General features: G+C 47.1%; 1 protein-coding gene across 2 annotated transcripts in view; it reads right to left on the bottom strand.

Moving 5' to 3' along the window:
- Positions 1-13,370, bottom strand: part of EER5 (proteasome family protein) — a 90,982-nt gene that overhangs the window by 3,586 nt on the left and 74,026 nt on the right. For both annotated transcript variants that reach the window (XM_086516063.1, XM_086516071.1), the window contains exons 5-8: positions 10,868-10,933; positions 10,681-10,770; positions 10,557-10,613; positions 10,228-10,289 (exon numbers count right to left, since the gene is read on the bottom strand). In XM_086516063.1, coding sequence (XP_086372189.1) covers positions 10,228-10,289; positions 10,557-10,613; positions 10,681-10,770; positions 10,868-10,933 — 275 coding nt within the window. The remainder of the gene's footprint in view (positions 1-10,227; positions 10,290-10,556; positions 10,614-10,680; positions 10,771-10,867; positions 10,934-13,370) is intronic.

Raw genomic sequence — 13,370 nt, forward strand, 5'->3', positions numbered from 1 at the left:
CAAGATGATCCAAGGATGACATGCACAAGCGGGTATCCAACTTTTGGAAGACCGTTTGCCAGAAATTACCAGTGAGCTTGGGATCACTGTCACTCATAATTTCTTCAGGCAAACCATAAAGCTTATATACAAGTGCTCCACAAAGAGTTGAGCTAACTCATGAATCTTTACAATGGTGCGAGCACGAATAAAGCGTGCCATCTTCGTGAATCGATCAACAATGACCAGAGAGGCTTTCCTGCAACTCTGGCGCCCATGGCCTTTCTTCACCATGGTCCAAGGTGCTCCCAGATGGCACTACCGGCCACCTGTGTGTCCTCCCATTTTGTAATTTAGCCTCATTGTACATAGTTTGTTTACTCACTAGGAGAGTCTCCCCATGCTTTTGATGTAGCCCTCTCTAGTAGACGTGGTTTGTAGCCCTATGCACAATGTTACTAACTAACGGAAGGATCTCTCTCGGAAAAAAATATAAGGTGACACAATGTTACCATTGATCTTTGACCTTAGACCTCTTGGGTCTTGAGTCATTACTTGACTACTTCACACTTTAGATGTGGCCTATTTGATTTTGATTTATCAACATTTATGCAATATGTTCTTTTATGTCTTGGGGTTGCTCATATGCTCTTGATCTTCGACCTTAGACCTCTTGGGTCTTGAGTCATTACTTGACTACTTCATACTTTAGAAGTTGCCTATTTGATTTCGATTTATCAACATTTATGCAATATGTTCCTTTATGTCTTGGGGTGCTGACATGCTCTAGGTTACAATTTGGATTTTGCTACATCACACATGTACTTGAGGATTTGGTGTCTACTTACGAGACTTGAGACTAAAGTTACAAGCAATGGGTACTAGCTAGACAATAGACTCATTTCTTTAACTCTCTATTAAGAATCTTGTAACGGTTCACAAAATCCACTCCAAAGATAACGGCCAAGGTGATTTCGATGAGCCTGGTCGGCATCCGAGCAGCTCGAGCCTACTTCAGACAATAACATCGTGGTTTGACCCTTCTATAGATGTGCTTGAGGAGGAGGCAAACTTGCCAATCTCGGTCTGTTTCCCAGGCATGAGGCGAGAGTACCTCCCTCTTCTCCCCAAGATTGATTCCATGTTCAGAACATTTCTGGAGTCTCCGCGCACTGCAGCTTCAGTTGTGGCCAAGGCTGCATGTTTACCTACTATCAGGGTCTTGTCCCAAACACACATTCCCTCCCCAAGGTGGTACTATTGTCTCGGGTGAGTGGGGGATGGATCACACAAAGTGTGGAGTATTCGAGTCTCCCGAATCAATGTTTCATTTGCAGATAGATGGGCCATTTAGCAAAGGCCTCTCCTCGCAGGAAACCTCGACCCACACCGCATGCGCAACCTCCCAAGGCTGAGCATGCCTAGCAGCCAGATACGCAGGACGCACAGGCTAGTACCTCGATTGAGACCAGCGATAAGACAACTGACGGTTGGCAGCAGGTGCTTGGCCGCCGCCGAAGGGGCGGACTCGCCCCACTACTCCCCCATGTGGCCGACCTTTTACAGCTCGGAAGCACTGGGTTACGACTAGGAACCGTTTTGACCCCCTTCAACAAGACCCGCTTGAGGAGGCCCCGTCCACTTCACTTCCTCCACCTTCTCCCCCCTCAGACGCTGCCGCTCTGCCTCCCCCACCTCCTCCCCCTCCCCCACCTCAACCTCCACCCCCGCCTCCCGTCCCTCCTCTCTCCCCAATGGAGCCCGCAGTCTCATCTCTCGACCCCTCCTCCACTCCTCCTCAAACGCAGGAAACTGGGCACACGTCTGCCGCGACGCGATCTCTTGGTAGTGCTTTCGCTACGAGCCGTGTGGCTCGAGAGGGATAGCCCCACCTGAGGCCGCCTTTTTTGGTGCAGACTTCTCCTTTTGCAACAGTCCCTAGAGGTTTGACTAGCTTTGACATTGGCAGACGCTGGGACTTCTTCGACTACAGCATCACACGGTTCCTTGGTGACTCTTCTCCTGACCTGGAGGAGGCTTGCTTTCGAGTCCACGTCCTCTTGCAGCTAGAGGCATTGAGGCTTTGGACACAGCGGTGGGTTTCTCCTTTCCGCTAGGCGGTAGGGATCCCATAGAGTGGACCCTGCACACAGTTCTTGACTGGCTCCAGATTCAGGCTACTGAGTTCTCACACCACACAGGGGACTTGGAGGTGCTAGATCTGGTGTAGACACTTTGGCCTCTTGCCAAGTTCATCATGACGCCTCTTGATGCAGCGGGTTGCAGGCACATTGTGGTGCATTTGTTTGCTGACACTCAGAGCCCTCCTTATTATGTATTTGTACATGAGGATTCTTGGACAAAGGATGTAGCCCTTCGGGCTGCACGCTCGGCTTGGGTCTGGGCGGGACAGTCACTCCTTTCGCGCTCGTCTAGAGGTCGTTCGGATGCGGATTACTCCCCATCCAAACCGGCCTCAAAGATAGCGAGGTTGGCTGTTGTTGCAGCATCTGTTTTCTCTCATTGACTCCATGAGGATCATCTCATGGAATATGCAAGGACTAGGAGGGCCACAATTTCAGCGCCAGAGGGGTTGACTGCGTCAGGAGCTTCAGAGATGCCTTGTGGGTGGTGAGATTGACATTCTTATGCTACAGGAGAATCATCTTGTCAGAGCCACATTAGAGGATGTGGTCAGATTTTGCGTGGTCGCTATGAGACGTTTTGATCAGCTGCATTTGGACCTGGAGGCATCCAGGGAGGGGTATGTATGACTATTGCGGATTCTTTGCAACAAGCCATTGTGGGCAGAGGGATTATTGTGCGAGGCAGGGCTCAGTGAATTACTATGCAGGTTCAGGGTTGCCTCATGGGCTTCCTGAACATCTATGCGCCCAATGTGGCGAGTGCACGTGCAGAGTTTTGGTCTCATATTGTAGAGTCTCTGCCGCAAGCAGAGTAGTGGTGCATTGGGGGTGACTTCAACATGTTGGAGGACCCCTCTGACAGGATTGGAGGTAGCCATACTACTGTGCATGGAGTTGAGTTGGCAGCTTGGGAGAGGTTATGTATGACTCTGTGGGTTTCAGATCTGTGGCAGCATTCTAGCTTTGTGAGGTCCCCAGACAGCCTGGCCTTCTCTCGTTTGGACCGCAGAGTGGGAGGAGTTAATCTATCTCGGATAGATCGCTTCTACACTAGTGACCACTTCTGTGACTTGGGTGGGACACTTTGCATTCTGGCTGGGACTTCTTTTTTGGGCCATGCACCAGTGCTCTTCACAGTGACAAATAGACAGAGGAGGGGGAGGAGCACGATGTCATGCATCCCTGAGAGGGTTTTGCTGGACTCTATGCTCAGAGAGCGAGTGGTGGCTCTTTGGACAGAGGGCTTAGACATGCAGGACTCTCCTGCTGACAGAGTGGCCTCTGGACTTGCTCACCTTAGCCCGCTATTTCTTGAGGAGTCCATGGCCCTCTTGGCTGCAACGAGAGAGGAGAAGCAGCATCCAGACAGTCCTTGGTACGAACGGGATTACCGCAGTTTGCGCAACCAAATAGGCCTGACTCGATTATGATTGATGAGGAAAATCATGTGCAATCACTTAACTTAGATGGACACGAGTCTGTGATTGAGGTACCCATTAACGAATTAGGGCAGTATTTTGAAGGCGACGAGTCTAATGCGACCCTACCCATCACTACCAAGGGATTAACTATAAAGGGAATTCTTGATGGTGGTGCGGGAGTTAGCATCGTTACAAAAGATTGTTGGGAATCCATGGGAAAACCCCGCCTCAGTGTTACTAACATTGTGGTAAAGATGGCAAATGGTACCATAGCCAAACCTATGGGGATGCTCAAGGATCTTAAGATCAAAGTTCTAGGACACAAGGTGCGACATACGTTCATTGTAATGGATTTCTCTAAACACCTTATGTCATATGAAATGATTTTAGGACGACCATTCATGAGGGAAGCACAAATGGTTCACGATTGGTCTAAAAATCATGTCTATTTGCAATTCCAAGACTCTGTCCTTAGAGTGGATTTGGTGACTGGTAAGGTACACCCCTTAGGGAGTAAATCCATTATTGATCATCGCTCTGACACCACAGTTCACTCAGCCCCACTACAATATTGTTACACTTGTAAGAAGGATACAGACATTGGCCAAGATTCTCCTTACATGGATGTGTTACCGGGTATGACGGAATCAGACAACGTAGACTGGGTACACCTAGCATCAACCATAGACACTTGGGGAAATAGGGGGACGACCTGGGTAACACCTGAGGGGGATGAAATTCCTATACCCTTAAATATGCTACAAGCAATGCATATCGCTTCCGACAAGACTCATCGTAATGTAACGAAGAAAACATACAAGTGGGTCCCTAAAGCTTCTTTAGTGACCATAGCTAGTGCTAAAAAACAGAAGCCTTGTAAGAAACGTACCACTCGCTCCAAGAAAAGTAAGAAAATGTTGCGTTGGATCCCTAAACGACTATTGGAAGCCCAAGGCTACTATCAAGGAAATGATCAAATCTGGGTACCAAAACGTAGATTGTGCTCTTACCTATCACCTGACCCAAGTGAGCCCAATCCCGTAGCTCCAAAACGAATCAATGATCGTGGAAAGAAAAAAATCACAAAATGCTATACACCCGCTCCCGAGCTAGTTTGGGTACCAAAGAAAGAACGATTTGTTCCACCTAGCTCAGGAAGGGGGGAGTCCCATGAAGCTTCTAGCTCCTCATGTAATACATCCATAGAGGTAAAAGCTTCTACACAGCCTCCATCTATAGTAGTGGACCTCCATGAAGCTACAAAAGAATCCACACCTCCCAGTGTTCAAGAATCACCTAATGAACTACTTCAAGTTCGATCCTCGGAGAGTACCTTACCACCCTTGCAGCTTGACAAGGCACCTAGGGTAATAGAAAACTACTGGCAAAAATCCTCACCTATTACCAACTGGAACAATTGGTTTCAAAGGGTGACAAGCTCATTTCAAACGGTATGATCTACCCAAGGAAGGGGGGAGTGTTTGCTGACAGTCATCATTCACTTGCTTCCCTCTCAACCTTTTTCCCTGACCTCTCAATCACCAATCTTAGGGAATGTACATATAAAGCTTTATACTCACGAAAAAAAAAAAAAAAGAGCAAGAGCAATTAGCAAACGAGTATGCACAATAAAAGTCAAAACATTGACTCAGACCTACACATTTACATCCGGTACAGTGAAACAGAAACCTATGCCATAAAACACCTTTGATCCTCATCACTTGAGTGATGGAGGGTAGGTAAGATTAGTACGATAGGAGTGTTTCTGATTTAGAGTTGAGTGATTAGCGAAGTTCTCTTTTCCCACTGATGTGCCTCCTGGAGGTATTCCTTTTGTTTCCTAGTGTGTACAGGAGCGTGTTGCTATTGATAGGATTTGGACCTTCATGGAACCTTCAAATCAAGCACGACCATCAACACAAACAGGTGTTTCTTGTCCATTAGCATTGCCCTTATCTTTTTGCATCCATGTTTGTCTGCCTTGATTGTGATTGGTAGCATAATATTCAGCGCATTTGCTTAGTATCAAACATTTAATTCAATGTAATGTTTTGTCATAATCACTTGTCTAGGTTTAAAAATCAAGCAGTCCGACTAAGCTAGTTTGACCAAGCTAGGTATTAGAAATCTTCTCTTAATACCATGGGGAATGCCTTCCTAATAAGCAATGGTTACTTAGGTTCTTAATCCGATTTAGGCAGCATTGTGTGAAATGTACTAGGGCTTTCTAGTGGGCTTGACCCTATTGACCTTTAGCTTAAGTATTATAAAGGGAGTTTACTAATGTGATGAGCCTGGGGAGGGTAACAGTGTTATATGACCCCCCAAAGTTACAAAATTTAAATGCTGAAAATGAACAAGCAAAAATCAAAGTGCCACAATGTAAAATTTTAAGCTGGAAGAGAAATCTCAGCTTGATTTGGTACTTCACTCACATGTATCGCCTATGGTACTAGAGCCCTAGAGGTTCCCAGTGTGGGCGCTTTTCCTTGAAAAGCAAAAAACCCAAGGCATACAAAATAAGCACCCACTTCATAATTGAATCAATGTGAAAAGACTTTGGGGGGTCAAAGAAAAAGTAATCAGTCAGGCGATGATTTCATGAGAAATTCCTTTTATGGTAGCTTAACTACAAAGTTTTCTAGATATAGCCTCTAGTCAGCCCTCGAACATGAATACTTGGCTCTCGCGATTAAACAACTTAATTGACCACAGAAAATTAAGAAGCTTACCCATGGTATTAATATTCGATCTCTAGTGCCTTTCGACCGTCAAATTCGCGACCCCGGACTTGTTTAATTTTCTACCTTTACATCTGTTTATGCATTTGATTACATTGCAATTTAATGTTCATTGCTGACAAATTGTTTGAAATTCTTTGACCAATCAATGTGTCTACCTAAAACTGCATATGCTTTTTAAGAGAATGCAATTACTGTGCCAATGTTGTTTGATTTTGCAGTGACTGAAGAAGGCTAAGGACATTCATCTCAAATGCTCTTCCACCTCGACGAACCAGCTTCAACTCAATAGCTTCCGAGGACGGAATCTACATCAGGAAGGGGGGCATGTTAACCCTCACGGCACACGGACACCCCATTACCTACGACGGACGTGTATTATGTATTTGGTAGAGTCAGGTACCGGGCTTGTCGGACCAATAGGGAAAGGTAGAGTGATCGCCGATGAGAGGCGCACTTTAACTTGGACATTCAAGGGATTAGTTGGTTAAGCATGGGCGCCCAAGTGTGAATGGGGTGAGCTCCTATAAAAGCCAACTAAACCTAATTTTTACTCATTCTCTCATTTGTGCAATAGAAGAGTGCTCTTGCTCCATCTCCATCTCCATCTTCTTCTTCTTCACCTCCTTGTGTGTGTGTGTGAGAGAGAGAGAGAGAGAGGGAGAGTGTGTGTGCGATCGAGCATTACGAAGGCACGACGGCGGCGAAGCGGTTGAGCGCGGCACGACTACAGCTTCTTCTTCATCGCGGCGAGGAATCCACCACGAAGGCGAGCGTAGAGCGGTGAGTGACACACCCTTTGTTTTCTTGAGCTTGCTAGTTTAGGCTTGTTGTGTGCTTGGAGCCTTTTGTGGCTCGCACGCGGTGTATCAGCAAGTCCTTTGCTTCGACAGTGCGGCAAGGAGCGCACAGACACAGACAGGTTTTGTCAAGGAGCGTAGTATCCTTGACAACATCTTTACAATTTGGGAGGCATCTGCCCTCACGCGCCTCCGTGGTGAGGATGTGGTGATACTTCTTTTCAATTTTGAGAAGCCCTACGACAGAGTTGACTGGGACTTTTTGGAGGGCACTCTACGCAGGATGGGCTTCTCAGATGCCTGGATCAGAGATGTGTCAGCTCTTTACAGACACACACAGTCAGGTACTTTTGGCAGGTGGTAGAGGAGATCGCTTCATGCTCACACGTTCGGTCAGACAGGGCTGCCCTCTTGCCCCCTTCCTCTTTCTATTCTATGCTGAGGCGATGAGCACATTCTTGGTTTCACAGCAGGTTGGTCTACATGGCTTAGCGCTCCCTATTCGGGGCAACGAGCTACTGGATGCTAAGTTTGCTGACGACTCAGCTTTGTACTTGGAGGGCCAGGAGGCCAACCTTCACAGGTGTGAGCAAGCTCAGGAGACCTTTTGTTGTGCATCAGGTGCACTCATCAACTGGAGAAAGACAGTGGCTTTCTCCGTTGGTAGTTCTCCTACGCCTTATTGGCTGCCAAGTGAGGGTTTCAGATGGATTCCCCCAAGGACTGCAGTTCAATACTTTGGCTGTCAAGTTGGTTTGGGCTTGTCTCCTGAGCAGCAGATTGCTCCCCTCCTCTTGTCCATCAGGAGGAACCTGTTACATTCAAGCTCCACACGAATTTCTCTGGCAGGCAGAGTTGTTGTGGCCAACCAGGTGTTGTTGGCTACTATGTGGTACATCACATCTTGTTGGATCTTTTCGAGTTCCTCGTCAGCCAGATAGAGAGGCTAATCAGGAATTTCCTTTGGTAAGGGCATGACACTCAAATAGCCCGAGCCAAAGTGGCCTGGCAAGTCGTCACTCTTCCTTGTTCTCAGGGGGGGTTGGGGATCATAGACCCAGCACAGCACAGCAGAGCCCTTCTTGAGAAGTTTGTTGTCAGAGGATTGCTTCTAGGGGAGAAGCCATGGAAGGAGTTTTTGCTTCAATGGCTTAGTGCTAGAGTGCCTCAGGCTGGAGGCCCTTGGAGACCTTCGACCAAATGGATTTTCACAAAGATGCATAGAGTTAACCTGAGCAGGAGACTGGAGGACCGTTTTGCTGTGAGTCTGTTCTGCTCCTGAGAGCAGTTGAGGAGAGGTCTGGAGCAGCACCAGCCTACTTGCACGGAGGAGCGGCGTCTGACAGCCCCTTGTTTGGAACCCCATGGTTAGCACTCAGAGAGGCCACTTGGTTGGTAGTAGGCCTCATGTTTCTTGGGGTCCCGTGGCAGAGGGTCCAACACGCACCTTAGTTGACTGGCTACAGTTCCCAGGCTCGCCAGAGGAGCTTCAGAGCATCCAGCTCTACAGGGCATGAGAGGGGTGCAGAGCATGTGTCAGGACATCACAGAGGCAATACTAGCTGAGTGGCTCACACCTCTCGAGCCCAGATGGATGGGGGCCTTCACGCGATTGGAGGTCGTCATCGTAGTTCGCGCTTGCTCAAAGACTGTACCCTTCCTGTTTTTCGAGCTACAAGGTGAGGGTCGTTTACACCGAGTTTCAGTTGAGGCCCCACAGGTTGCAGAGTGTTGTTTTCAAAGGATCTTAGTTGTGGGCATCTGTGGGAGGACTTGTGTCATAGATCCTAACCCAGCAGCTCTTGAGACTGGCCGCTGGAGGCTATGGGCTTGGGAGAGTTGCCCACTGGCACGAGTGCAGTGGGATCCTGGAGAGTGGTTTTGGCGGGACCCTTTCGCCTGAGCCGTGGCGAGTCACTTTGTTCCAGTGGGGCTGGTTGCACATAGAGCTACAGCAGTGGGGATCTAGCTTGTACATAGTGGTCTCTCGGCAGCATGCGCAGCTTGTGGCCATCCTGTCGAGACTCAGCGTCATTGTCTTTGGGACTGTCCTATGGCAAATCAAGTTTGGCTTCGTGTCCTTCGGTTGATGCCAGCTTTTTCCACAGCACGACAGTACACTTGGGGGGCAGCTACTTGGTCCACTCTCACGGGCCCGGCACTACAGTTTGAGCTATCCTCCACCAACACGATGATAGTGATCCAGGTGGGTCGACCTACACTCCAGCTTGCTACTGAGCTTACTCCACAGGAGTGGTTCAGTGAGAAAGAGGAGTGTTGGGAGCTCATCTGCGGCCTGACACTCTAGTTCATCTGGCGGGCTCGCTGCTTCCGCATCTTCGAGACTCGCCCTGTACCACCAGCACAGACAGTTCGAGATCTTTGGCGAGAGCTGATCCATACTCTCAGGGACCGTTCAAGAGACTACAGGGCAGCTCCGACCGCATGCCAGAGCATATAGAGGCTTTCCTTCAACTCTGGCGCCCTAGGCCTTTCTTCACCATGGTCCAGGGTGGGCTCAGATGGCACTACCGTCTACCTGTGTGGCTTTTCCCCCTCCCATCTCCTGATTTAGCCTCATTGTACATATGCTGTTTTTTCATTGGGAGAGTCTCCCCTTATGATTGTTGTAGCCCTCTCCAGAGAGGTGGTTGTAGCCCTATGGGCAGTTTCATTAACTAATAGAAGGATCTTTTTTACGGAAAAAAAAAAGCTTTAGCACTTCCATAAACAAACCCACAAACTAGCTTGAGGAGAGAGAACACTAATTGACACACTCACACACTCAAGATACGAGAAGCAAGAATGGGCTGCAATAGTGCATCATAGAGAAACCTTGAGAATGGCACATGAATGAGGTAAAAAGTTGATAATCACCCTCAAGCAAGCAGCCCCCTTTGCTTGCAATCGCGACACTGTAATGACTACAGCATTTTTACCCCTTTTGCCCAAAATATTCCTTTTTGGCACTCTTACTGCTACTTTTAGTAGCTAGCAAAGTGCACTTGTACAGTAAAGTTTAGTGTTGTGGGAGAACTACTCCATGAAATTAGAGCAGGCTAATGTCTACTACTCCCTGCTTACTTTTTGCAATAGAAAAATAAGCAAGCAAGATGAATACAGTCAAGATTGGCCTAACCTTACATTTTCAACTTTAGTCGAGGCACAGTGAACCAAAGCATACATTAATTTCTGATCGGCCTGCAAAACCATCATAAAAGAGACTCGTCAAAAAATATAAGCACTGTAAGTGGCAGGCAGACATACAGCCCTTAACATCAAACTGAGAATAGACTATGAATGAAGAACTAAGAAACGGCTACCACACAGAAACCTAACTACTGAAGGCTTTGCTGATCTCTTGTTGTTTCATGACAAATCTATTTCGAAGTTCAAACGAAAATATAATGTACATGCTTTTACAGGAAGCTTCTGCAGAGAATAGCCAGAAGGATGGGACCAACTTACTGCAACAAAATTGTCATTGAAAACCTCAAGACGGCCAGTATAATAATTATATGTAACCTGACAAAATACACATTCAGTAAGTTTTCTAAAAAATACTAAAGCAATGGACACGACCTCCACCAACCTTGTCCCTAGTTGGAAACTCCTCAAAATCAAATACACGAGCTGTTTCAATGCTTCTGATAACACTCCTGCACAGGTGTACTGTTCCAAGCTGTGAAAGCCACAAAACCCCCACATGATTATGCAAACAGACAGCCCTGCTCCAACAGAAATAGGAAGGTGCCCTGCTTGTAGAGCTTGCAGCATACCTTGAAGTAAACTTTGAACAGTTGACAGGTGACGTACAAGGCCCCGACTCTTTTTGGGCCTTTTCCCTTCAGACAACCAAAGACGAAAACAAAGAACATAAGACAACCCTTGATAAGGCGAAACAAAACCCACAACCAATCAACAGAGAAAACAGTTCTGAAACCATTGGGCTAAACAAGTTGATTGACCATCCTCGGGGAAGCAACACTCGTTAGTTTTTGAAACAGGCTCTCTGGAAAAGCTTTCGGTCACATAAATCCGAAACGGCACCTCAAGAAAGATACTCAGAGGTCTACATAGGACATGCACTCGGAGGTTGTTTCCTCTAATTTCAAGGTTGTTCACTCCCATGTCTATACGAAGACAATATGTCGAGCTATGGCGAAACAGCTTATGTAGCGAGCAAACCTCAGATGCAAGCCTCAGAGAGTGTCGAGCTCAATTGTGACAAGTTGAGCACGAGCCGGGAACACACACACACAAAAATTGCAAAGAGAGAGAGAGATCGACATAGTACTGGGGGTCCCCCCCATAAAAGTATCTTTATTATTGGGGCGAAGTCTATACAAGCACTTGAACCGAACCTATTACCACGCTTGTTCTAGAATAAGACTTGATGGTTCCAGGAAGCCTAATCTTCCTATTCCTAGGGCAAAACGCTACTCCGAGGAACTTCCGCTGTTTATTCCGAATCATCGAGAATCAAAGTCCTCACCTCTCAATCTCACCTTCCAAACTCAGGGCATAGCATTCCTGCAACTCTTTTCCGACTCTGTCCCAGAGTCCTCTTCCTGCAAAACAACTCTGCTTCCTTGGACGCGAAGTCCTTCCTTGGGAATCTCAACTTTCGGATCACAATTCGAGAGTCTACCTCTCTTCGATCCATGCATCTACTCCCAAGCTCAAGGTGCAAAACCCTTGGGCTAATCTGGCTCTAGTTCCTCAGAGCGCTTTTCTCCTGCAGAGGATCGTGCCTTCCTCTGCTCCTACTCCCTTGCAAAGAGGAAGTACACCTGTAAACAAATACTCAGAGATCATAACATGAAAAACGTTACCTTCGAAGTCTCGTCGTTCGAAATGCAACTCGGTTCTCGGAAAGAAACTCCCCGGAAGAGATCTCTGCACAGACAAACCTCTCTGGGGTGTGCTCTCAGGTTCCTTCTGTAAATCAGCCCCGTCTACGACGTTTATGGCTGAAAAACAGAGAAAAACAGCAGCTTGTCGCGATGGAAACACTCTGCATGGGAACTTCTTCGCGATGGAACTCGCCTACATGGTCTTGGTGTCGCTTGGTACACTCGGGGCAGCCATGGGTATCACCGGCGGCATCAACTTCGTGGCTGATATCTGCAGCAGCAACTTCTTTCTTCAAGCACTGGCCTTTCTGTATCCCTGTGAGTGAGAGAGAGAGAGAGAGAGAGAGAGTGCTTCTTATTGCTCCTGGCAGTTGGCACAAATAGAGATGGTCCGGCGAGAATAGAGTAGCAAGGAGGCGCCTAAGCCTAAGAAGAGAGAGATCGCTTTTGCCTCTGCCAAATAGAGAGACAGATAGGGGCTGCTTTTTTTATACTGTGGCTGCCCACTTATTAAGTGGGCGGCCGACCTCCTTTTAAAAATGGTCTGAACGTTTTTAAAACTCACCAAAACCTTATTAGCTGAAAACAATGCTTACACATCACTTCCCAGGCGTCCCTGGATGCAGCCACATGCACAGATGCAATGCAGACAAACTTCCTTGCAGGAAAACATCTGCTTTCCCGAAAAGCCACCTGCTTTCTCAGAAAGCAACTGTATGTCCTCAAAGTTTCCTCTGGACCCATCTTCATTCAAGTGCTTGCTCATCCTTGTGCACAATTCTAACACAGTTCGAAATTTCCTCTCACCTATGGAATATTCCCTTTCCGATGCCCCCATCATCCACCATGTGACACATCAAGAATACCCATCACCTAATCCTTTCCTACCGAACTTACGTTACAATCTCCTTCGCGATGCTCTATGTCACCCATCCTATGATGCATCAGAGATGTCCCTTCCCGGAAGATTGAATACTTCTTCTCGATGCTCTTTGTCACCCATCAAATGTGACGCATCAAAAGTACCCGTTCCTGGTGGCCCTACAAATATTTCCGTTCAAAGTGCTCTTGTCATTACTCCGAATGACACACTAGAAATATATGTACTCGGATGTCTCGAGTGAGAGAAACCCTCTCACTTAAAATTCCAATAAATCATTTAGAATTATTTTTCCTAGTGTCCCAAGCAAGAAAACCCTCTCATTTATAAATCCAATAATTCATTAAGAATTATTTTTCCATCAGATAAAGCCAATTTAGCAACACCATTTCCTAGTTCTGCCAACATGGCAATATTAAATGGCTTATCTTCCATGGAGGTAAATCCCACTAGCCCAATCCCCTTCCTCCATTGTGTGTGGTCTCCCACCCACTAAGAACATCAAATTCCCTCCCAATTATAAAATGAAAACACAATCGGAAGGTT

This window comes from Adiantum capillus-veneris, chromosome 1 (assembly GCF_014529385.1).
Source record: "Adiantum capillus-veneris isolate H3 chromosome 1, ASM1452938v2, whole genome shotgun sequence".
NCBI lineage: Eukaryota > Viridiplantae > Streptophyta > Polypodiopsida > Polypodiales > Pteridaceae > Adiantum > Adiantum capillus-veneris.